The sequence below is a fragment of the Grus americana genome, chromosome 2 (assembly GCF_028858705.1).
Source record: "Grus americana isolate bGruAme1 chromosome 2, bGruAme1.mat, whole genome shotgun sequence".
Taxonomy (NCBI): domain Eukaryota; kingdom Metazoa; phylum Chordata; class Aves; order Gruiformes; family Gruidae; genus Grus; species Grus americana.
Genome location: NC_072853.1, coordinates 52,295,874 through 52,318,390, shown reverse-complemented (window position 1 = coordinate 52,318,390; position 22,517 = coordinate 52,295,874). Strand labels below are relative to the sequence as shown.

Genomic DNA, 22,517 nt, shown 5'->3' with positions numbered 1-22,517 from the left:
CTGAGGCATACAAAACCAGCAGTTTAATGACTTGATCAACCATCTAGTGAGATTGAGTGCATGAAATAAGATCCAGACGCAAAGGTTGATGAGGTTTATCTGGTCTTTGGTAATACTCCCATGAGTAAGCAACACAAGGTAGTGATCAATGTCACACATATATGACATGCCATAGACAAACTGGAACCAATTACATGTACTGAGAAGGGCTGAGGTTTTTTTGTTATTGTGTAAGCATGTTGCTACACTGTCAATACCAATGATGTCAGTAACTTCCTTCTGTTTTAGGCAATCCCCATCAGATCCTCCAGTTCCAGTGCTGGGATTTTTAAAGCCTTTAAAAGGTTATCCTCTGGCCTACAACACATTTTGGAGAGCTGAAAAAGAAAATGCTGTATTCTGCTCATATTACAACTGCCTCCAAGCGATTTAGTGATTGCAAATTGTGTGTGTGGGAAGAAAACAAGGTGGTCACCGTGGTATTTTGAACTCTTAACCCATTTTTTTCAGAGGAAGACAGTCCTGCATTCCTGGAGACTTGCTATTTGCACTATGCTCTCTGCTCTCTAAGTGCTTCATAAAATGATTGCATCAACCCAGCTCTAACGGATTATAGATTAGGCAGAAAGGGCACAGGATTATTCTTTTGTATTGTCTCCAAATTTATTTTGCTTAAGCAATAGCTAATAATTTACAGAAGCACTTGGTTAGCCACAGCTTGATTTACATTTTTAACTAGGAGGCTACAGTAGTGCTATGTGGTCTTTATTTTATTTTTTGCAGGGGGAAGGTGGTTTTGTGATTGTTTGGGTTTGGGAGGTACTGACGTCCCAGTGGACAATTGCAAGCTGGTCCCAGAATTTATTTCAATACGTGCTGCAGCACCTCTGAGGAGGGGCATAGTGACTTTTAACCTCAGAGTTTTAAATTTGAGGTTCTGTTTGTTTATATTCTTTTAACATTTGCTTAACTTTAGCATTCATGTAACAAAATGGGAAAAATACCTTTGTGTCAGCCTGACCTATCTTTGGAATACTTAAAAAGCTCCAAGTTCCTGTGTGAAACATCAGAAAAAAATTCCATCAATGCAGGAAAGAGGGCACTCACTCTTCCTGATATTTATTATCAGCAGGAGAATGGGAGAAAAAAAGTGCATTTGAAAAATTCAAGTCAGCATTTCTCAAGCTTTCCTCATGCATATTATAGATTTTTCTTGTATTAAAGTGTGAATGAAGTAGGGAATTAATGAAGTCAACGTCAATGTTCTACGTTGGAGGCTCTTCAAATTTCAGAGGAAAAAGCCAGGCTATGTTTATGTTTGTACTCTTGGTGCTCATGAAAAAATCAATTATTGTGGCATTAGGAATAGCTGCTTCTGCTTGTCCTCTTCTTGAGCACTGCTGCTCTTACTATTATCTCCATATTCCCATGCATCCATATCTTTTTCTTCCATGCTGCTTCTCTTCACTCCCTCATGAAGTATTTCTCAGCCCTTTCCAGTGATAAAGTTGGAAGGAACATAGGATTCAAAAAGGAATGTTTTGTATCATTTATCTTTCTTTAACTATGTTTCCTTCAATTAAAACATGAGTACTTCAGTTCAGCAGGTACCCTGATTACAAATGCAACCACGTACTCTAGTATTGTTTCACTCTCTGTTTAAGTGGTTGAAGATGCCTTCAACAGCTGCTGTGGCATGAAGACTGCCCGATATTCGTCTCCCTTGGAATGACTCTTGCAGGATCTAGTCTACACGAAACCAGCTCCCTGCATTTGAATGCAGCTGGCAAACTGCTAAATACAAAATTGTGGTTAGTAGGGGATCAGACCAATTTGACTCATCATCATGTTAAATAATGGTGATGAAACTTTGGTTTGTGTCATTTAAAATGTTCACAGAAGAGTTAAAAATAAAGGTTCAAATTCTGTGATACATAGCTGAGTATAACTTAAAATTGATTGGTTTGTTCAGGAACCAAAGATGACAATCCATGGTATGCTGAAAACTGAGAACATGAGACAGTACAGGACAAAATAAATTGAAAGCAAGCAAGTATATTGAAGACACTTCTCTTAAATCAATTTTTCCATTAAAAGTGTTATCAGAAGCTGCTACAGAACTTGAAGAATTTTCTTAACAGTACAGTAGAGCTGGATGTTGAATCTAGGTTAAATTTCCTCCTAGCTCCAAGGAATCTTTACTGTAGCTTAAAGTGAAACATTTTCATTTTTATCTACCTATTTTCATTCCTTATAAACACTTCAAAGTGGAGAAAAGATTGCATCGTGTATTTCAAACACAAACCCAAAGCATTTTAGAATACTTCATAATAATGTAAAATCCCCAAACCCAACAACTTCCATATACATTCGGTAAACTCTTGTTTTACCTACATCAACACTGTGGCTCCAGCTGAATTCAGTAGGGTCAGAAATATGTCCAATGAATCTTTTTCATTTATGCAATTTCTTAGATTTTTTAATAGTGAAAAATATTTATAAGCATTAGACAATCTTAAATGAGATGTAAATTAAAAATCTTTACTTTATGAAAAACATATATCCTAGTTTAGCAACAGTTTTTTGGGTTTTTTTTGCTATTTTTGAAAATTTCTAGCTGTGTTTTGAATAAATACAGATTTCAACCAGTCTAGCAGACTGTACTGGAAATCTTACTTCTTAGAATTGAGGATTACATAATGTTGTGACTGGGACTATTTTCTTATGACAAAACAGACAATGTGTAGATTCTGCTTGAGTTGTTCAATGTTTGTTACTATTTTAGCAGATTATTAAAATTAAACATAGGTATTATTCAGTGCTTAAGTCATCTTTCAGGCATTACTTAGTGCATATTAAGCGTCTTTGTAATACAAGACAGACCTGTACTTGACTGTTAAGCACATGTTTAGTCCCATTGATTGCAACAAAAATTATCATGCACATAAATTAGGAACATTCTTAAAATATCTTGATGAGCCATGCAGTTTATTTCCCTATCAGTCTAAAAATATGACCTAGCTGGTTCTGACTACAACAGCAAATTTCAAGTACTTTCTTTACAATCTTTACAATCAGGAAATTTAATACCAGCAAGAAATTTATCCCTCCTTCCAATGCATCATATAATTTAAAAATCATCTATGAATAAAACATCAATATGTGGTTAAACATTTGGAAATATCAGATAAGCATACATTCTTTAATCCTCTGAGGTATGCTGAAGTAGGAGAATTTGTATACATGTGCAAATACGAGTACATGGCATTGTAGTATGTAAGCCCTAGATTGCTACAGAATTTTTTCTTATTTTATTTTGTCTTTGAATATTTAAAACCTCAAACATAACTTCACAGGTATGTTGTTTTTTCTCCACTCAAAATAGTTCAGCCTAGTAAAACTTAAAACCTTAACCAAGGGAGAAGATTTCAGGATGCTCCTGCTAGGGAAAGATAATCTATCTTTATCCTAAAATGCTTTTTTCAACATGTTGAGATTTTTAGCCAGATACAGAAGAAAATTCCTTCTTTTTAGTAGATCTCCATGGGATTAGTTTTGTTTCACAGCAGGAAAATAAAGTGACATATTTATACTCTGTTCTCTGCTCAGCTGTTTTTCCTTCCTAGGTAAGAAGTAGCAGATAGAACTCCTTAGGGAAAGAAACAGCTGCATGGACACTGTGGGTTGATAGATGTGTTCTAATTAACAGTTTCACAGAGGATGCCAGGAGCATAGTAAAAAACAAACCCACCAAAGCAATTTGCTGTGTTGCGTGACAGCTTGCTCACTATCTGGCATTAAAAATATTTTAATCTGCAGAAAAAGGAAAAAGCAATGCAAATTATTCATGACATTTCTGAAAATTGAGGAAGAAATTGGATTGTGTTATGGATAATGAAACTGGCAAAGCAGTGGAAATACAGTGCGACAAGTTAACAGGATAGGTGTGTTTTTGCATTCATGAGGGATGGCACATGGCCACGTGATGGCAGCAGAGGCTGAGGAATTAGGGTTTTTTTTTCTACATTAAACTACGGATAAACAGGATATGGTCCAAAGTTCCTACCTGGTTCTTCAGGTTCTAGAAAATATACATTATGTATATTTTCATTGAAAAAGATGCAGCATGTTCATCAGACCAGAATTTTCTGTAGAGAGTGATTACATGCTTTTATTTTTTTTAAATACATATAGTGCAAATTTTTTTTCAGTAAAACAGTAGTTTTCATCTCATTTGTCAATATTTCCATCTTTCTTCCTCAGTTAGCTGAGTGAGTTCCACCCAGAAGAGTAAGCATATTTTGGTAAAACCAAGGCAGTTGCTTGGTTTTTCCTAATTCCTTTTCATAATACTTTTGTTAAAAGGAAAATACCTGCATTATAAAACCCCTTTTGGGGAAAATGAGAAAATTAAAATCTAGGATGCCTTCAATTTTTAAGAGGAGGACTGAGAAAACTACTTGTTCTAATAAAGAGTCTTGAACTGAGGAGGCAGAATTTTTTTACTCCGATTGGTATAAATTAATAAGCTCTACCTTTGTATTTTAAAAAGAAAACTACAATTTGCTCATTATATGTAAGCTAGATGCTCTTTTTCAACTCCTAGGAAGCTATTTATATATATATCCTTCATATGACAAACTCTGAGAACTCAGAATTTGTGCAAGACAGAAAACAAAACCTCAAAACTCTACAAGTTAATAATTGTCTTTCCAAGTTGTTGGGGTTTTTTTTCTTCTAAACCATAAAAAAGCAAGCTTTTCGCATGGGATTCTCTCCTGCGATAGTCACAGTCCCCTTTCTGCATTGTGTGTTCCAGATCCTACATTGCAAGTTCAGCTTTAATCAAACAAGACAGTCCAGAAAAACTTCTATCAAAGTCTCTATTCCATCCATGCAAATACTTATATCAGGATTCCCTGCTGGAGCACGACGTTTTGCAGAACTGAAAGGCAACCAGGCAGAATTCGGGCAAGCAGCTCTCTGGAATGGCTTAGATGAACAGGGGCATAGGCTGGATGACCTCCAAATCCTATTTCCTGTGACTCTATGAGAGTTGTCTTCAGGGTTGTCATACCCTCTAGGAAGGTAGCAGCTGCTCTTACAAAAAGCCAATATGCTCTCCAACCATAACAAGGAGTTTAAAGGGATGTCATTAGGTTATGAACAACACCGAATTCTGCATAACCCAGAGATCTCTCATGGCCCCTCTCTGGATTGCTCTAATATGTCAGGAAGTAGCGAGGAAGATCATAATCACCAGCTGGAGGATGGTGTGACTCAGCAATGTACATAATTTTGGGTAGCCAGAAGGGAACTCGTTCCGTAGTTCTTTTTGTGCACCCAGATTCCTGCACTGAATGCATATTAAGGAATCTTAGCAATTACATATGAATATGCCTGAAGCACTGTGGATTCCTTTCCTCCAGCCTGTGATTTAACTGCTCTGTCATGACTACCTGAGGTATTCAAAGCCAGCACTGCCGCACCAGGTAGGCAGCAGTGGTTAATTACAGCAGCACTGTTCAGGTAAATAAGGCCTTTGGCAGATAAGCTTCGGTTGCTTCTGCTGCAGCAGTTTAGGGCAGCGCTGCTCTGCCAGTCTGCCCTGGTGGTCTCCCTCTGTAACAGGGATGGCAGAAAAGAACATCAGTCCCATGCATCTGCTGCTGCTAAGTTTGAGGAGGCTTACAACTAAGTATGATTTCTTGATTGTAGACCCAAAAAGCAAAGAAATAAACCTTCTGCTAAGTTCAGTAGGGACGTTTTAGATGGCATTTTTTCTCCACAATTTGAGGCCTGATAGATTAAATTACCCAGAGTGTGAACACATTTTAGCTCTAAGGCTGTAAAATAGCCGTTCTGTGCAATGAGGGGCAAATGTGAGATAAGGAGATTTGATAAACACTCAGCAATCATCTGAAGTGAACAGTCCCATCAAGGGACCAAAGTCTTGTTAGAGACAACTGCAAACGCCACATGCATTTATTCTGTCTAAAACCAAACAGCTAATAAACTAACACCCTCTGCCTGCAAGAGGCCCTGAGCCAACAGGAGTTTTTCTAGTTGGAAAGTAAATATGAGTTCTTTCCTTCAGGTATAACTGTGTCCAGTTTCCCACTGCAACCAAAATGCTGATACATACCTGAAAATGTTCTGTCTGTCTCTTTTCTTGTCACAGTACGTTAATTGGATTCAACGTCCTATGGAATCTCCATCTTGTTTAGATTTTGTATGTTTCATTTATTTTCAAATTTACTTCAGCTTATTTTCAAAACTCAAAGCTCTCTTCTTCCTTTTGCTGCTCACATTCTGATTCTTTTATCTCCATCCTTCTGTGAGGCTTTGGTGCTTGCTCAGAATTAGATTATTTTGCTTATAATTCTAGTACTAATTTTCATGCTGTTATATACTTCTGTGGCTGATACCAGAAAAATATTGGATAGGACCACTAATGTCCAATACATCTTGAAAAATAAATCTTTCCTCAAAGCTATATCCTTCCCCATTCTCTGTTGTGTCCTTTTAAATCTGCATCTGAAACCGGTGTTTACTGGTTATTCTGAAGACTAATTCAGATAAAAGGTTCAGGAGCTGAAGACCTTTTTTCCTTACTGATTGGTTAAACACCAAGCAGGTGCACAGAATAAATAATATAAGGTACAATTCAAAAAGATAACAGCATAAAATATTTGCGATTCTGAAAACCCCAGTCATATAGGCTATGACAATTTTGTGACTTCCACAACTTGGTGGCCACGTAGGACTGGAAGTGACAGGAGATCAGAGTTCAGAAATCAATCATGTTGTCACTGGCAAGCAAATAGATCAGGTCAGTCTATCCACTCTTTTTTTTCCTACCATGCCAATCCACTCTTTATTTTATACCAATAAAATGGTACAAGCCTCTGTATTTTGAGCTATGGAGAACTCTCTCTTAGTTGTTAGGGGAACATTCACGTTCAGCCTAATAGATGCTGGGTTCCAGTTATTACCTGTATTCTTGTGTGTCTAAGCCACCTCTAAAATAATCCAGGCATCTTTAGAGATTCTGGGGTTTATAGGTAAATAGTCTGGTAGAAAAAGCAGGTGAGTAGGAGGTGAGTAGGAGAGGCAGGGGCTATTGGGGCTATTGGGATAGACATAGCAGGAGTGGTCAGGAGAGAAGCTCCAGGATAGTATCTGCCCACATGCACTGCTGCTGAACTGCAGCAGCACACTCTCTGAATGAAATTTAGAATTTCTTGGAAAAATAAATGTAAGGGATGAACTCTTCTGATTCACTCCGGGAAAACTAATTCTGATCTCAGACTTTGCTGGTTTTCCTGGCGCATATCTCCTGGTTGCAAAAAGCCTTTTTTATCCAACTCTGTCAAAGAGTAATAGAAAAATGTGCTCTGGGTTATCCTTAGATATGCATGAACCTTCTACTTGCCCATAACTATCAAAGCACGAACAAGCAGAATGAGGCAGATGGGAACATTATGACCACAGATAGAGCCTAGCTAGACCAAGAACACTCCAGAATTTCTGGGAAATTCTGCCATGTGTTATACATTTAGTTTCAATTACATGTCCCAAATGTAATAAGGTAGTACAAGCTGTGGGTAGCTTTTGTATGGGGAGAAGCATCTGAAGAAAACCCAAACTGCCTGGCAGTTGCACGCTTTCCTAGGGTGGTATCTGTTAGCATTTTAAGGTTTCCACTGCAGAAGTAGGAATCAGACAGTGCTTGGGAGTGCCTATTGTCAGGACACAATTTCATGTTTAAGGCACATTCTTCAAGCTTAGCATGGGTTAGGAAGGAATGAATTATGTGAGGAATGTGGTGGTAGTCTGGTGGTTACATGTTCATATTATTCTGCTCTGATATATGTATTATGAGAAAACTACACAAAAGTAGTCAGGAAATGATCTCATAGACTCTTCTAGCCATATTAATAACCACAAAGGTGGAAGGAAGCACAGAAATGGTAAAAATACCCAGGACACCACGAGGGTAGCTGGGCTGCCTTTCATCAGCCATTTCCCTGTTGACTAAGAAATGCTATTCTTTTGTCTGGTTAAGACTTTTCTGTCCTTTAAGATGGATGCTTTTAAAATGTTGACACAGAGCACCACTAGAGAGAGATAAAAAACAATCAGAGGACCATTTTTTTAAATGAAGAATCATATTCTATAGAAGATTAGCCAGAATATGTGGAGTTAAAGGAATTGAGTGTCGCGAGAGTGCTAACAAAGAGGGTAGTTCATAAAGAATTGCATTGTAGGTATGTGCTCAAAGTTTGAGTAGGTACATCCTCCGTGAGGGATGCCCCGAGGTGGGAAGGGCCGGTGGAAGTACGGATTCCCCCCTTTTGCTGACCGGAGCACCTGAATACCAGCTAAAAAAGCTCCTGGACTACAGAAGTACAGCCCCGCCAGACTCACCTCAATAGCACGCAGGACTCACGTCCACAGTTGGAAAAGAACATGGGATTTCAGGACACGTAAGTAACTGCAAAACAAGGAAAATGCAATACACATTTACCTAAGCTAGACCGCGCAAGACTTAGTTGATAGAATTTAATTGATAATCCCTCTGTCACTAAAGGAGTGGCGATACGAGCACCTTCTCCTGCCTGGAGAAGGAAGAAGGCAATTTGGGAAGCCTGGCCGCAGCAGCGCCCTCCCTGCCGCCAAAATCACCTCAGCGCCGGGCGGGGCGGGGCCGCAGCCCTGGGGGATGCAATGGTGCCCGCGCCCCTAGAAGGAACGGCCAGGCTGGCGACTTGGGGGAGCTCCGGGCAGCGATAAAGAAATCCCTGTTCCCTCCTCTGCTTTCTCCCATTTCCACTGGCACAGCTTCGCGACCGGTTCGAGGAGGGGAGGGGTGGGTGGGGCTGGAGCACCGGCCGCCTCTCTCAGTGCCCACCCGAGCTCCGCAGGTGGTGCTCTAGCACCGCACCGCCCCACCTCGTCCAGGCCCCGCCTCGTCCGGGCCCCGCCGCGCTGCGGCTGCGCAGAGACGCTGGGGTGAGCGCATGCGCAGCGCAGGGAGGCGGGCGCTGACGGCCGCCGCCGGTCTCCCTGGTGCTGGTGCCGTCGCGGCCGCAGTTCCCGGATGTAGCGGCGGGCGCGCGGGGTGGAGGTGGCTTCCCGCTGTGGGGTGCCGGCGGGCGCTGCGGGCCGGGCCGGGCCAGGCCAGGCCAGGCCAGGCCGAGGGGGGGAAACACACTGACCGCTGCGGCGCTGGGGATGGGTGCGTAGGTAGGTAGGTAGGAAGCAAGCAAGCAAGCAAGCAAGCAAACAAGCGAGGAGAAAGTCTCCGGTCGCGTCCCCCGGCCCGTCGGAAGGGTCCCTCCCCTTCCCTCCCCCACTCACCGTCGCGTCAAGATTGCCCCTCTCCCCCCCATCCTCTTACCTCTCTCGCCGTACCGGCAGTCGCGGCCCCTGATCACCGTCCCGGAGCCTGAGGCAGCCGTCCCGGAGCCTGAGGCAGCCGTCCCCGAGCCTGAGGCAGCCGTCCCCATCGGGGTCCCCCTTCACCGCCTGCAGGCTGCGCGCCCCCTCCTGCCGCCGCGGGGCCCGGCCCCGCGGGGCGTCGCCGGGATGAGCAGCTCGCGGAACAACCGGGTGATGGTGGAGGGAGTCGGGGCCCGGGTGGTCCGGGGACCGGACTGGAAGTGGGGGAAGCAGGATGGCGGCGAGGGCCATGTGGGCACCGTCCGCAGCTTCGAGAGCCCGGAGGAGGTGGTCGTGGTGTGGGACAACGGCACCGCCGCCAACTACCGCTGCTCCGGGGCCTACGACCTCCGCATCCTCGACAGCGCGCCCACCGGTGAGCGGCGGCCGGGGCCAGGGTGGGAGGGAAGGGGCGAGCGCTTACGGCCCCCTCGCGGCTGTGGGGGTACGGGGAGGGCAGCACCCGCGGGTCCCCGTAGCGGAGTGAGGGTCGGGGCCCGATCCTGGGGGCGGGTTGCTCCCCTTCTTTCCCCTTCGAGATGCGCCTTTTCCTCTCGGTTTCGTGGGGGGAAAGTCGGCTGCCCTCCCCCTTCCCTTTGCGTGGCTGCGCGTATCTGTGTGTGTATGCATATGTACATGTTCAGGCTAAGTTAAAGTAAATATGTAGTGTGTGGCTGTGGGGAGAGGAGAAGTTGTCCTGGGACTTTTAAATTGAGGTAGACAAAGCAAAAGTGATCTGCCGTAAGAGAGCAGGCTGGGGCCGGGGGGGAGGGCAGTGGAGGGAGGGAACCGAGAGGATGGTACTTCGGGGTTTGGTTTTGTTTTTTACACCCTGTCCCTTTGAATTTGTAATATAGAGCTGTCTCATAAAATGGTGACAGTCATTCTGAGCCCAGTGTAGGGAGGATTGCAGAAAAGAGGTGTAGCACCTTTTTGCTAAAGATTACATCAAGTGTTTGAAATACTGTTTTGTCTTGTAATCTTGCATGTGGCTTTTCATCTGTATTGCCAGACCTGTTGTAAAACAGCTAAAGTGCTGGAAAAAAAATGCATTCGTTCATTCTTTTAATTATTTGGCTGCTTGATATTTATGCTTTAAATTCAGTCAGTTTGGACAATGGATTTAGATCTGCACTGACATTATGCGGCAGTGTTAGTGTTGCACACGCTGCAGGGAAATGTTTGTTTTAGCACCTGTTTTTACAGTGAAAACCCACAAAGGAAAAGATATTGTTCAGTTTCATCAGAAATATAGTGAGGTGAATTTTCGGCTGGACAAGATTGCCTCAATAATGAGGCAGTTGGACTGATTTGTTGGGGTACTTAGATGGGCTGTTTTTGTAATGTGTCTTTCATTTTGAATATGATGGAGAAGAGAGACCATCTTTAAGCCAGCTATGTGTAGTGTTACAGAAAGGAAAAATAGCAGTGGGTTGAAGCTAACAGACTTTTGAAGAGACAGCATCATGGAATTCATTCTAATTAATTACAAAAATGTTGCTCAGAAAAAAAACAAAGCCCACACCACACATTGCTTGGTGAGCCTTTGAGATGGATTTAATTTTTCTATGTCTGGATACCTTCCACTCCCCTGGCTTCGTGGTTGGCTTTTGGTGTTTTGGAGGGTAGATGCTATTAAAATGAATTGACAATCTTTTTGAAATGGACCTTGGAACAAGAAGTTGAGAGTAGTCTTTCAGGTTGTCGATCCTTGTCTTGCAGATGTTTATGCTTTGAAACTTTACCTGCATTTGATGTCATGTAGAAACCAGTGGGACTACTTCTGCTTAAAACTGAAGTGTATGCATAAATGTTGAATATGAACCTTGAATGCTCATTATTCTAGCTCTTCTTAATGTATTTGCAAGCTGGCAGTATCCTGTTAACTGCACGCAAAAGCCTACACTTAATATAAGTCCCTGGTATTTGTTTTCATTGATTTTTTTTTTGCTGCTTTATTCCTTCTAATTTTCAGTTATGTTTATACTTTTGTATTAGAATTTTAATTTCTGCTTCAGCTAGGACTATGTTCATTGCTATGGGAAAAAACTTAGTAATGTTGCTGTTTTCAGGCTTTGCAAAATGGTATTTATCTTCCTGAGGTTTTTGGCCAACGTGTGCATCATCCTCATGGAACTGCTGCGTGAAGCTACCTAGGATTGCTTTTTGCTAGAGGGAGTTACTTTTAAGGTCATGACTCCCTGGAGATAGGAAGAGTAAAAATCTGTATAGTAGTAGCAGCAAATGGGCAAAGTTAATGGAATTAGGATGCTGTCTGTTTGGACTGAAATCCTGATTTTAATATTGATTTGCTTTGTATTCTTGGGCAAATCACTTCCTTTCAGTTTTCCACCCTTTTGTAATTATTTGTTTTTCTCCACGGTGGTGACTATCCATTGTTTAAAATAAGGGACTATGAGTTTGGATGATAGTTTGATACTACCTCTAGGGGCATTTAGATAATTTTGATATAGTTACAGGAAAAGTGGGATTAGGTGGCAGGAATTTCTAACTGTGGTATTAATAATGATGCTGCTGAGCAAGGAAATGTTATAAAATATGAGGTGGGTTTTGGTTTGATGATACTTAGCGCAGTGTTAAATCATGGCTTTTATAGTTTAAAATGGTTCATAAATTTGCAGTCACAACATGATTGTAAGTTGATAGTGAGAATAAATGTAAAAATACAGCAATAGAAAGCAAAATTAAATTATTTATTGCTGGAAGTTCTTTTCATTAGGCATTCAAAACCAGACTTGATTATAAGTTCTTAAAAGTGGTGCTTGCAGTCAGAGTTGCTGCTTTGATGAGTTTGAGACCTGTGCAACCAGAAACAGTAGTGATGCATCAGGGACCCATTGTGTTATAGAAGTAATGTTTGAAGCTCATTCTATTAAAAAAACCAAACCAAACAAACAAAAAACCCACCCAAACCCCCAAGTTTGATACATGTATGTGCCTATATATGTATATGCCTTTGATGCCAGAATAATGTTTCATAGACTTAATGATGTACTGTTCTTATATTTTAATGGTTGTAGTCTATTACCAGTATTGCGAGACTATGTTATCTTTTTATAAAACTTAAAAAGCCTTAGTACTAAGATTTTAGGATGATCTTCTTTAAAATAAAAGCTCATTGATGATTTACATGACATATTTCTTGTAAGCTCTTTGCTCCAGATGTAGTCAACTGGGTAATGAATGATATGTGATATGAAGTTTTGTTTTGTTTTTCAGTTATGTCTACCAAGCCAGCTGTATTAGCTGCCCCTTGGTGATCATATTTACATTGGGCAGCATTTCTTTAAGCAAAACAGAGAAAATGAGAGGGATTAGTAAACTAAGAATCTGAAAAGAAATGAAATTTCAGTGAGAAGAAAGGAAACTTCAGTTAAGTCCTGTATAGTGGGCTCCTAAATGGAGTAGGTGGTGGGATGCGGTACATTAGCAGTCCAGTGTGGTTGCCCCATTACTTGCAAATAAATCCTGGTCCTTCTGTAAAATAACCTTTTGCGAGGATCTAGGAGTCTTGAGAATCCCCTTTTTTTTCTGGTGCTGTTGTGGAAAAGAAACAGGAATAGGTTTCTGAGTTGCTGAACAGAAGCTAAAAGCGTATAAACCCAAGTTCGTATTTAGAATGGAAGGCAGCCTTTTGCCAAAGGAAAAAGTAGTACAGTAGCATGTTTGTAGGGAGCGCTCCTGACTATGTTCACGTGATGCTCAGGATCATTACAGAAACTTTCTGTGTTTATTCTCTTTCTGAAGATTTGCTTTCTACAAAGCTTAGGCAAAAAAATTTTGTCATCTGTTTCCTCTTTTATATGGTTGGTTCAAAGTAACAATGTTATTTCCCTCCTTAAAATATTTACCCAATTGTGTTCGAATAAGGGAAGGTGGTGGAGGGGCTGGGGCCAGGAAGCGGAATCTTGCTGTGCAGTTATCCCACAGCTAGAGTGAGCATCTGTGTGGCATGGAAAGCTCTATGTGCTGTATTCTGCTAATATTGAAAATTGAGGTATTACCTGTTGAAGACCTGAGTGGCTTTTTGTACTTGTACTGATATTTTCCTGTAACCTGAAGAGTCATCATGAAGTCATACATGTCAGAACATTTTAAAGGGTAGACCATCGCAGATGATTTATCCTATGTATTTGTTTATTTGTTGTTGCTTTTAGTACATCCAGTGTAATTTAAGGCAAATTGTCTTAGTCAAGATTTTTTAGTGGCTATTTGTAAATACTTACAGAATCCCTCACAAGTAAAAAAATCTAATGGCTTCATGAGCAGTGGTGCTTGTGGTTTTGGTTTTTTTTAATAAATGCATCATTTGTTCTTCCTACCCTTCCCCCATGTCTCTTACACAATAATCCTCTCATGTATCTTGTGATACCCTTACCAGATAAGACACATGCTTTGGCAAGTCCGGCATCTCTTGTGTATAATAATTGGTCATCTGGCTGCTGCCAAAAAGGGTAATTAACAAATGAGTTATGTTTGTGGGGACATTGATTTGAGTTTTCACACAATTTGTTGGAATCTGGTTAATCTCTAAGAATTCTTTGTTTTCAGCTTGCCTGGAGTCTGGCCATAGTGTAAATTATCTGGAGTAGAAGAGTGGGATGAACAAAACATTGCTATTGCTTTTTAAATTGGAGTGTAAATGAATCTGTTTTCTAAGTAGTTTGATATCCCTTCCCTGATGGTAGTATTGTCATTATGATATGGAAGGATTTTGGCTTATTTGTAGAGAATAGCGAGTCCATTGGAAACCAGTTTTTGTTGGTTCTGAGAAGTAATTGAAATCACTGTTGACTTCAGTGCTTAACAGGGAGTGGTATGAATGCCCCTTATACGTCTTATTTTACTGTTAAAATGTGCTTTTATTGGACAGTTGTATATTCCCACCTTTGAAAATTATCTTTAATACAAAAGAGATATTAGTAACAAATTCAAATAGTAATTTGAGCAAAACTATTTCTATTTCCTTTCACAGCTTTAAGAGTGAGCGTGAGTTTTAAAAACTTGTAGGCAAAAGCTGTAAAATTGAATATAAATGAATGATGACAGAGGAATGATGGGCTCAGTAATCCAGGGAAGATTTGGGAAAAGATTACAAAAGTGAAAATAACTGTGGCAGGGACAGAAAGGTAGGAAACAAATATGAAATGCAAATAGTAAAAACATTAATGACAAGTGGAGCTCGGGAATACTGAATTTTTATGGTGTACTAAGGTTGGAGGGACATTAAGAAATGGCAGCTATTTAAAAGTAATTAAGCATGGTGAAAGTACCCTTCTCATTACCTGGTTTCTTTTGGTTTTTTTTAGTGCAGTATGGAGGATGATTCAAAACCTGTTTCATTTTGAAATAGCCTGCTCCTAGGAAATTTTGAAGAATATTTAGAGGTTTAGTTTTTGTATTTGTTGTGGTATAGCCCCAGCTGGCAGCTAAGCACCATGTGGCCGCTCACTCGCTCCTCTCTACCCCCAGTGCGATGGAGAGGAGAATTGGAAGAAAAAGGTAAAACTCATGGGTTAGGATAAGGACAATTTACTATGACAGCAAAGGAAGAGGAAAATAACAACAAAAATACTTATAAAAGACTATACATATATGTGTATATATACATGTGCAGATACCGTTCCATTAGTCAATAGGCCATCCCTTTAAAATGTCCGTTAATTTAATCCATGACTTTGGGCTCCATCTGTCATAACAGTGTTCCAGGGCAGGAGAGATGGTGTGTGCTGTTGGATTGTGGCGTGCTGCATCCAGAGCTCACAGCTGGTGTATCTGGTGTGGTCCGTGCTCATGATCTGCGGGTTGAAGATGTCAATACTGAGGAAGTTGCTGGGTGCTTGGTGCTGAAGCCAGTTCTGGTTTTATCGCCTCTGCACTTTGCTCGGTTTCATGAAAGTTCATCCTTCATTAATTTGGGTGATTCTTACTGTGATACCAATTGTAGTAGTGATGACATACAATGTTAGCAGTTAGCATCATACAATTTAGTTATTGGCTATTCTCACCCAAAATCAAATCCCCTTGAGGTACACATTGGGCTTCCCCATCCTTGTGCATCACCCACCACGTGCACCCAGGTCCTTGAGTAAAAGCAATCCCATGGATGGGTTTGCCTTTGCCTGAAGCAGGGCTAACCCAGACTGTGCTCCCCAGCGTATTCTTCATATTCACTATGGGGACTTTATCCCCTTCTACAGTACGTGGAAGTTTTGATTGATTGGGCAGGGCCAGCCTGATTGGTAGACTCCCTAGTGTTGACTAACCAGTTGGCTTTTGCTAAATGTGTATCCTAGTGTTAGAAGGCCCCACCACCCATTGCTCTCAGTGTAGTCTTTAGCAGTCCATTGTATTGTTCGTTTTTCCCAGAGGCTGGTGCACGATAGGGGATGTGATACACCCACTCAATGCCATGCTGTTTGGCCCAGCTGTCTATAAGGTTGTTTTGGAAATGAGTCCCGTTGTCTGACTCAGTTCTTTTGGGGTTACTATGTCACCACAAGACTTGCTTTTCAGGGCCCAGGATAGTGTTCCGGGCAGTGGCACGGAGCACGGGATATGTTTCCAGCCATCCGGTGGTTGCTTCCACCGTTGTAAGTACATAGTACTTGCCTTGGTGGGTTTGTGGGAGTGTGATATGATCAATCTGCCAGGCCTCCCCATATTTATATTTCAGCCATCGTCCTCCATAACACAGAGGCTTTAACCGCTTGGCTTGTTTGAATGCAGTGCATGTTTCACATTCGTGGATGACCTGTGCGATAGTGTCCGTGGTCAAGTCCACCCCTCAATCACAAGCCCATCTATGTGGTACATCTCTTCCTTGATGGCCTGAGGTGTCATGAGCCCACCGAGCTATAAATAATTCACCTTTACATTGCCAGTTCAAATCCACATGAGCTACTTCAATCTTAGCAGCCTGATCCACCTGCTGGTTGTTCTGATGTTCTTCAGTGGCCCGACTCTTGGGTACGTGGGCATCTACATGATGTACTTTTACAACCAGCTTCTCTAGCCGGGCAGCAATATCTTGTCACGGTGGGGCAGCCCAGATGGGTTTGCCTCTGCGCTGCCAGTTGGTCTGCTTCCATTGCTGTAACCACCCCCACAGGGCATTTGCCACCATCCATGAGTCAGTATGGAGGTAGAGTATCAGCCACTTTTCTCATTCAGCAACGCCTAAAGCCAGCTGGATGGCTTTCATCTCTACAAGCTGACTTGATTCATCTCCTTCAGCAGTTCCTGCGACTTGTCGTATAGGGCTCCATATAGCAGCCTTCTACCTTTGATGCTTTCCCACAATGCGATGGGGCATATTACTTCTCATTTTCTGACAGTTTATTATACAGTGGGACCTCTTCAGCACGTCACCTCTGGCAATACTCAGAAATCTTTGCCTTCTGGCCAGTCCGTAATCACTTCCAGAATTGCTGGGTGATTGGGGTTTCCTATTTGAGCCCACTGTGTGATCAGTGCGACCCACTTACTCCACATAGCATGAGTTGCGTGGTGTGTAGAGGGGACCCTCTGAACATCCAGCCCAGCACTGGCAGTCGGGGTGCCAGGAGGAGCTGTGCTTCAGTACCAGCCACCTCTGAAGCAGTTCAAACTTCTTCATATGCTGCCAGTATCTCTTGTTCAATTGGAGTGTAGTGGGCCTTGGATCCTCTGTATCCCCAACTCCAAAATCCTGGGGGTTGACCTCAAGTCTCCCCTGGTGCTTTCTGCCAGAGACTCCAGGTAGGGCCATTCTCCCTGGCTGTGGTGTAGACCAAGTCTGTTACATCTTGTCCTGCCTGGACTGGCCCAAGGGCTACTGCATGAACTATTTCCTGTTTAATTTGTTCAAAGGCTCAGGGCCCCTTTTGAAATTGTTGTTCTTCCGGGTTGCCTGGTAAAGAGGGCTTACAATCAGACTGTAATTTGGAATATGTATTCTTCAAAAACCCACGGTGCCTAAGAAAGCTTGTATTTCCTTTTCATTAGTTGGTGGAGACATAGCTGTGTTGTTGATCGCATCCATTGGGATCTGATGACGTCCATCTTGCCATTTTATTCTTAAAATCTGGATCTCCTGTGCAGGTCCCTTGACCTTTGTTTTATGGTGAAACTAGCTTTTATAAGGATTTGAACTATTTTCTTCCCTTTCTCGGAAACTTCTGCTGTGTTGCCCCATACAATGATGTCATCAATGTATTGCAGATGCTCTGGAGCCTCACCCTGTTCCAGTGCAGTCTGGATCAGCCCATGGCAAATGGTGGGGCTGTGTTTTCACCCCTGGGGCAGTTGATTCCAGGTGTACTGGACGCCCCTCCAAGTGAAAGCAAACTGTGGCCTGTAGTCTGCTGCAAAAGGGATTGAAAAAAACTGCATTTGTGGTATCAGTTGTGGCATACCACTTGGCTGCCTTTGACTCCAGTTCATATTGAAGTTTCAGCGTGTCCAGTGAGGCAACACTCAGTGGCAGCGTGACTTCATTCAGGACATGATCGTCTGTTGTCAAGTCTCCACTCTCCATTAGACTTTCGCACTGGCCATATGGGACTGTTAAAGGGTGAGCGAGTTCTGCTGGTCACTCCTTAGCTCTCCAGTTGACAAATTAGCTTATGGATAGGAGTCAGGGAGTCTCGGTTGGTGCAATGTTGCCGCCGGTGCACTGTTGTGGTAGTGATTGGCATATGTTGTTCTTCAGTCCTCACCAGCCCCACAACAGAAGGGTCCTCCAAGAGACTGGGCAAAGTAGACAGCTGTTCAGTTTCATCCATCTCCAAGGCCACTATGCCAAAAGCCCACCAGTACCGTTTTGGGTCCTTGAAATACCCTCTCTGGAGGTAGCCACTGCCAAGAATACACGGAGCCTCTGGACCAGTCACAATGAGGTGCTTGTGCCACTCATTCCCAGTTAGACTCACTTCAGCCTCCAGTACAGTTAGCTGTTGGGATCCACCTGTCACTCCAGAAATACAGATGGATTCTGTCCCTTCATGGCTTGATGGCATTAGGGTACACTGTGCACCGGTGTCCACTAGAGCCTTATACTCCTGTGGGTCTGACGTGCCAGGCCATCAGATCTACGCAGTCTGATAAACCCGATTGTCCCTTTCCTCCATCTGGCTGGAGGCAGGGTGCCTCTAATCCTGCTCATCATGTTCACTACTCACTTCTTGCAAAAATGACTTAGAAGTTCCTTCAAAAGGATCATAAGTATGATCAGGCCTTCCACTTGCTCTGGGGAACTGCCCGCTGGAAACTGGAGCAGCATTTTTCCTGGAAGAATCCCCTTTCGTAATTGTTTTTTCTTGCAACTGATGTACTTGGGCCTCTAGGGTTGAGGTAGGTTTTCCATCCCACTTTCTCATGTCCTCTCTGTGCTCACGCAGGTAAGACCACAGGGTGCCTTGTGGTGTGTTCCCTCTATATCCTCTCTCTTGAGCAGAGGAATGCTTACTCCTAATAGCTGAGATAGTGGCCCATACAGGTGGGGAACAGGGCATACTCTGAGTTGCTGGACCTTCCTGGACGGTTTCTCCATAGCCGAGATGAGGGAGGAAGAGAGACTTTCTTTGTATTGCCAGAGTCAGCCAGCCACTTCATCCACTGTTGGTGCCTCTTTGCCTTTCCAGTCCATTACTGCCAATGAGTTGGCGTGCTCCATACAAACTTCCACCACATGGATCGTGTGCACTGAACTTCATCAGGGTCTGTGGGTAACTGCGTGTTGTCTGAGTCATAATAAACCATCTCCCACATGGCTAATTCTCTCAGGTACTGGACATCTCGCTCCATGGTGGTCCAATTGCCTGAATGACATACATCTTCATTGAAGGGATACCTTTCCCTCATGCCTGACAGAAGTCGCTTCCAGAGGCTGAGGGCTTGTTTCTTTTTTCCAGTCGCTTTGTCAATAGCCCTTCCTTAGACAGGGATCCTAGCTGCCTGACTTCCCTACCCTGTAATCCCAAGCTATGGGCCCCATAGCTCCCCAGCATCGGAGCAGCCAGGTGACAATGTGCTCACCTGGAAGGCAGCTGAAATCTTTTCACATATGTCGCAGCTCGCTCAGGGACAGGGATTGGATGATTACCTCTGGTTCTGCCACTTCCTTCTGTTCTCATGATGGTCCTGGTTCATCATCATCATCCCTTACTAAGTGAACTGATTTTTTTTAAATGTATTTCTTCTTGTGCATAGAGGTGACTGATAGCAGTCTGGTTTGTGTTGGTTTAAGTTCAGCCACAGGGCCTGTTGCCAGGGTTTGAGTAGCCGCCATGCCTGTTGCTCTGTTTGCCTTCTCTTCCTCCTGAGGGCACTGCCTAGTATTGAGCAGTGTTTGGTAGATACTGGCCAGGGCCCAACACAGTGCAGTAAGTTGTGCCTCTTTACAATAGCCACAGCATTTACTTTTCACATATTGTATCACTGCATCAGGGTCCTGTAGTTGTTCGGGAGTGAAGTTCCAAACCACTGGAGGTGAGAAGTTCTCTAGACGCCTGCCCATATTCTCCCACATGCCATGCCATTGATGACTATCCAGCCTTGGGGCAGATCTCTGGGTAGTATTCTTAAAACAAATTTTTATAACCCTAAACTAGATCTGAAACACATTCAGGAGACATAGCAATAGGAGCATGCTGGCTTGGACATCCCAGGGGTACTCAAAATTCTCAAAAGCTGTTGTAACCAGCCTGAAGGAAAAAGGGGAGGTGAAAGAGTGGGAGAAAGTACCCCCCCCCCCCCCCATCTTTCCCATAGATTGGGTGCAATTGTTAAAAATTCCAAAAAATGTTGTCTGAGGTACGGTCATGACAGCAATGCCACATACAAATACCAGCCTAATGTCAACACCAGTGATGATATCATGTCCTAAGTTGATATTACACAGTACAGCAAAATGAGAATCCTGACCCCTCTCCCAGAGGTGATAAGCAGTGCCATGGGGAATACATGCAGCAAGTAAGGATTTACATGGCACAACCATGTGACCAAACTAAACACATTGTGACCAGTGACTATTTGACTAATACAATAAATGTGTATAACAATTTTTTTTTAACATGCTCTGGTCAGAGCTGTCATTATCTCAACCCATTTTGCCCCACATTGGGTGCCAAACAGGACTGCCAGCAGCTGAGCACCACATGGCTGCTCACTCACTCCTCATTATCCCTGGTGGGACAGGGAGGAGAATCAGAAGAAAAAGTTAAAACTCATGGATTGGGATAAGCACAGCTTACTAGGACAGTAAAAGAAGGGGAAAATAACAACAATGCTAATAAAAGAATATACAAAGTGTGTGATACACAATGCAATTTGCTCACCGCCCGGAACCTGATTCCCAGCCCATCCCTGAGCAGTGATTCCCCCTTCCCAGGTAGCTCTCCCCCCTTATATACTGAGCATGATGTCATACAGTATGGAATATCCCATTGGCTAGTTTGGGTCAACTGTCCTGGCTGTGTCCTCTCCGAGCTTCTTGTGAAAATTAACTCTATCCCAGCCAAAAAACAGGACAGCATTATCTAATTTTGGAGAGCTAAAGTGCTCGTCTGGTTCACATCTCACCAGCTGCAGGGCTGATGTTTAAATTCTGAAGTTTTCACGGCACTTTAGTGTATTCCAGTAGTTTGTTTAAGGCTTTCTTTCCTAATACAAACTTCGTAAAGTTTGACCTTTCTTAAACAGTGTTCCTTTCAAAGAGCGGAAGCGGTTTATGTGACAGATACAGGTTGCATTCGGGTCAGGATTTCAGTTTGGCTCCAGAGCCTACACTTAACCTAGTCTCGTGGTTGTTCCTGTATACTGTGCTTCGATTTACATCATGGGGTGGTTTTGGAGCACACAAACTGGTTTACTTTTTGGTGAAAATAAATTGAAAGATATCTCAGTGCTGATGAGCATTCAGTCTACTGGCCTAGAGCAGAGCTAGTCTGAAACATTAGAAGTAATGTCTCCTTCCCTTCCCCCCAAACGTGTGTAGTGCCAACATCAAGTCCCTAGTACTGAATTTTGGTGAGCAGATGGTGATGAGCAGATGGAGACTACGGTGATGCAGGTTGTCCCTTTGCCGCCCATGGAGGGCCATAGTGGAGCAGGTATCCACACTGCAGCTCATGGGGGACCTCATGCTGGAACAGGTGGACATGCCCTGAAAGAAGCTGCAGCCCATGGAGAGCCCACACTTGAGCAGTGTTTTCCTGGAGAACTGCAGCCCATGGAAAGGACCCATGCTGGGGCAGGGGAAGAGTGTGAGGAGCTGTTAGGGACTGACCATAACCCCCTTTCCCCATCTTCACTGAAATTTCTTCACCAAAAGGATTGTCAGGAATTGGAACAAGTTGCCCAGGGAAGTGGCTGAGTCCCCATTCCTGCAGGTATTGTAAAAGACACATAGACATAGTGCTTAGGGACATGGTTTAGTGGTGGACTTGGTAGTGTTAGGTTAATGGTTGGACCTGATGATCATAATGGTCTTCTCCAACTGAAATAATTCTATGATTATATCTCCCCTAGGGAGAAGCAGGGAGATAGAGGAGATGGGAATGAAGGAACAAAGTTGAGTATGGAAAGAAGGGGAAGTGTAGGGGGAAGGTGTTTTAGTTTTTGTCTTTCTCCAATCCTCTCTTTTTTTTTTTTTTTAATTGGCATTAAATATAATTTTGCCCAAGTGAAGTCTGCTTTGTCTGTGATGTTAATTGGTAAATGATCTCACTTTTATCTCAACCTACAAGCTTTTTAAGTTTATTTTCACTCCCCGTCCTGTTGAGGAGGGGGAGCTAGAGAGTGGCTGGCCGGGCAGCTGGCAGCTGGCCAAGGTCAGCCCACCACACTTGTGTACCTAGAATATCTAGTTCAACTTAAAAAAAAATAAATTATTCTTTCAACCTTCTTTAAAACATACTATTGATTTAAATAGTTCATTTTGTTTGTATTATGAACATGAATAAGAGTTTAGCGGTCACATTTTGTGATCCAGTAGTAGCGCCTTGTTTTAGCATGTTTTTTTAGCAGATGAAGTTAAAACTCTTAGTCCGCTGTCACCAGAGACATACAAA

General features: G+C 42.9%; 1 protein-coding gene and 1 long non-coding RNA gene across 5 annotated transcripts in view; one reads left to right on the top strand and one right to left on the bottom strand.

Annotated features, from left to right (window-relative positions):
- Nucleotides 1-1,424: 1,424 nt before the first annotated feature.
- LOC129202844 (uncharacterized) lies at nt 1,425-8,849 on the bottom strand. The gene is made up of 3 exons (XR_008575847.1): nt 8,689-8,849; nt 8,431-8,497; nt 1,425-1,791 (listed from the first exon to the last, which is right to left on the bottom strand). It is a non-coding gene; the product is annotated as an uncharacterized LOC129202844 (long non-coding RNA).
- A 173-nt stretch (nt 8,850-9,022) lies between these two features.
- MIB1 (MIB E3 ubiquitin protein ligase 1) overlaps nt 9,023-22,517 on the top strand; it is a 90,919-nt gene continuing 77,424 nt past the window's right edge. For 3 of the 4 annotated variants that reach the window (XM_054815297.1, XM_054815300.1, XM_054815298.1), the window contains exon 1: nt 9,023-9,820. In XM_054815297.1, the coding sequence (XP_054671272.1) occupies nt 9,592-9,820 (229 nt within the window). In that variant the 5' untranslated portion in view covers nt 9,023-9,591. The remainder of the gene's footprint in view (nt 9,821-22,517) is intronic. The other variant, XM_054815296.1, reaches the window with a different exon arrangement.